At 58.1% G+C, this 2,983-nt stretch overlaps 2 protein-coding genes across 2 annotated transcripts in view; one reads left to right on the top strand and one right to left on the bottom strand.

The window, feature by feature from the left end:
- VDBG_06453 (conserved hypothetical protein) overlaps nucleotides 1-616 on the bottom strand; it is a gene marked incomplete at both ends in the record, with an annotated part of 1,042 nt that extends 426 nt beyond the window's left edge. The window contains one exon of the mRNA XM_003002845.1: nucleotides 116-616. Within this exon, the coding sequence (XP_003002891.1) occupies nucleotides 116-616 (501 nt within the window). The remainder of the gene's footprint in view (nucleotides 1-115) is intronic.
- A 1,578-nt stretch (nucleotides 617-2,194) lies between these two features.
- VDBG_06452 (conserved hypothetical protein) lies at nucleotides 2,195-2,978 on the top strand (the record flags this gene model as incomplete). The annotated part of the gene is made up of 2 exons (XM_003002844.1): nucleotides 2,195-2,580; nucleotides 2,647-2,978. Coding segments are annotated over 2 exons (402 nt in total), but the record flags the coding sequence as incomplete, so codon positions are not given.
- Nucleotides 2,979-2,983: the final 5 nt, after the last annotated feature.

Here is a 2,983-nt window from a genome sequence, read left to right as displayed (position 1 = left end):
CGTCTGGGCCGAAGATGGCCGTGTTGCGGTGATAGACCCAGGGATTGATCCCCACCAGTGTCTTTGTGCTGTCAGTACCTCGGAGCGGGCTCGATGACAGGAATCTCTGACGTACACCTTCGGGAAAGAAATTGCCATCAATCTCCACGCCGCCTGTCGGTACGACTCGATCCATCGGAAGCGCGACAGCCGTGTGAAGCCGCAGCGCCTCCTTGATGACGGCTTGAAGATAGGTCATCTTCTGCGTCTGGGCCCATGAAATATGCCTCGCCTGACCTGACACCTGGTCAGCCTCGGCCCTCAACTGAGCGAACACGTCCGGCGCCTTCAGCAGATGGTAGAGAATCCCCGACAGACTCGTCGCCGTCGTGTCAGAGCCCGCGACAATGTTGGAGGCGCACCCGGCGAAGACGTGGTACATGGTGAAGCGCGCCGGGTCTCTGGCGTGCTTCTGGGAGAACTTGGACAAGAAGTCCATCGGGGCCCTCGCCGCCTCGGCCTGTTCGGTCGAGGCGGCTGCTGGACGGCTCTGGTGCTCGGCTATGCACTCGTTGGTGAAGTTCATGAGGTACGTGCGCCCGGTTCCTTTACTGCCTGCTATACCAGTACGATACATGGCGACTTTGTGGTATTCACCTTTGATATCACCTCTATGAAAGGAACCCTCACGAGGATGGACAATTTACGCGTCCAAAAAGGAGAACATGCATCTGCCAAAGGGGATGTGAAAAGCCGAATACCACTGCATACTCGGATGAGGGCTTTTCTTGCCTGTGGCCATTGACCTACAGCATCGTCTCGGCAATATAGCGGCGGAGGCGGCGCCGGCCTCCGACTTACCCCGTTTACTATGAGCCCGGGCCGGAGTGGACAGGACACATGGCCCGTATCTCTCCCGCTTCCGCTCCCGCGCTTAGGTGTCGGCACCTGGGACAAGTTGGGTTCATACAATAAGGTTCGACCGATCGTCGACTGAAGCACTCCTTGTCCAACAGAAGGTACAATGCCGATCGATCGGCGCTAGAACAGAGCAAGCTGAACTGATACGCTAACCGGGCTGGGAGGTTTCTCTCCGCCAGATAATGACACCACATGCACGACCTCGCGTCATCCACCAACCCCAGGTTCCGGAACGCGGGGTGCAGGACATTTACTACCCGCGACAGCCTGCAGCGGCTGTACAGCAAACAAAGGCGATGAAGGACGGGAGGACCAACCCTGCGTGGGAATATGAAGCGGGGAAGCCAACGTCGCGAAGAGGATGACGACAGTAGAGCACGGGGAGAGGAGGCTAACAGGCGTGCCAGTGGGCAGCATCCTGATGGCTTGGCGACAGCTGCATGTACCATGAGGTCAACGTGGGCGGCACAAGCACGTGGAAATCGGCCTTTGACGGCCTTGATCTTGAATCGAATCACAATGTCGGCCCTTGGACAGTTAGCGTGCTTATGAGGGCATCGTGAAGAGGGGGGTGTGCAAGGCAAAGCCGAAATCCCATCACTCCAGCGTCTCAGTGGATGGGCAAGGTGATGGAGGTGCAGCGTGCCAAATGCTTTGGCATATGACGTCGTCACAAACGAGGGGGGCTGGGGGTTGGAAGGTGGTCCAAGGGCCCCACCCACACCACTATGCCGAAGACGTCTTGTCAGTTGCGGACGGCCAGCGGCTTGGGACCCAGCACAGCGGCACGGTCCAGTGGTTGATATCGCTGTGCTGCTGATGAGAGACACGACCAGCGTCACCAATTTGCCTGGTGCAAGTACGCAGGCAGGTACCTGGCTCTCGGTACCCACACGCGCGCCATGTGTTGCATGTGAGACCATCATCAGACTGGCCACCACAGTATCACAAGAGAGTGGTAGAACACGAACAAGTCATTCTGAGTGTAACAAATATTTTGATAAAAATCCGAACTACGAGAAGGAGATCCGGATCTAGTCACTGCACTCGGCATGGCTAGGCGAGTGCGTGCCTGACATACCAGCAAGTCTGCCCAAGGAACGCCCAAAAGACGAGTGCCCTGTGAAGTACCGCAACCGGCACCCCACCAATGTACCTAGACCCATCAGGCACCCAGACAGCGCGCTGCGAGGCAACCCCCGGATCTCCGACTTGGTGACCTGCCTGACTGACGTCCTCGTCGGTTTGGCCCTCGAGCTCGAGGCTCTCCATCATTAAGGCATCACCCCCCACAAGTCTCACCACTCTTTCTCCTGACTCCGATTTCTTTCTCCCTACCTCACCCCAAGACTGTGATCATTCAACCCACCCACGCGCCTGCTCACGCTCGTCCAGCCCACGCGACAAGAATAGCCCCACGACTTGGTCAGACCACAACCACCCCGCTGTGCTTGCTTCATTTTTGGTACCCCGCCGTCAACTTTCGTACGCACCACACCCACCCAAACGCCTTCTCTGTAGTTTTCTCGCCAACGACCCAACACCCAGAGTCGCTTTTCTTCATATCCATCCATCACCCGCCCGCCCGCCCGCAACACACATCACCCAACATGGCCGCGATTGTCGATCACAGCCCACAGTCTCACTCCCCGCCTGGCCCCAACAGTGTGCGGCCCAGAGGTAAACCTAGCTGCCACATCTTGACTATCACATCGCACGAGAAAGCTAACACAGCTGGGCGCCCAGGCATTTTGAAGAATAGCTTCCAGAATTCTCCTCCCACCTCTCCGACTCCCGAGCAAACCGATAAAGAGGTTACCATCGCGAATACGCAGTTCAACGCCGGCCACCGCCGCTCCTCCTCGGCCGCACGCCTCGGCGGCGGCTCCAGGCGATCTTCAAGCCACGCTGTTTCCGTCTCCGGCGGTGACGAGCAGGAGGATCCCTCACAGGACTCCCAGCGCCTCAAGTGGGACGAGGCCAATCTCTACCTCACCGAGCAGGAGCGCTCGTCGACCATGAAGATTACGGAACCAAAGACACCCTATGCCAAGCACTACGACCCCTCCCGAGGACCCCTTCG

The sequence above is a fragment of the Verticillium alfalfae genome, genomic scaffold, assembly GCF_000150825.1.
Source record: "Verticillium alfalfae VaMs.102 supercont1.8 genomic scaffold, whole genome shotgun sequence".
NCBI classification, from domain to species: domain Eukaryota; kingdom Fungi; phylum Ascomycota; class Sordariomycetes; order Glomerellales; family Plectosphaerellaceae; genus Verticillium; species Verticillium alfalfae.
Note: the sequence above shows the minus strand (reverse complement) of the source record. Positions and strands in the feature narration are given on the sequence as shown.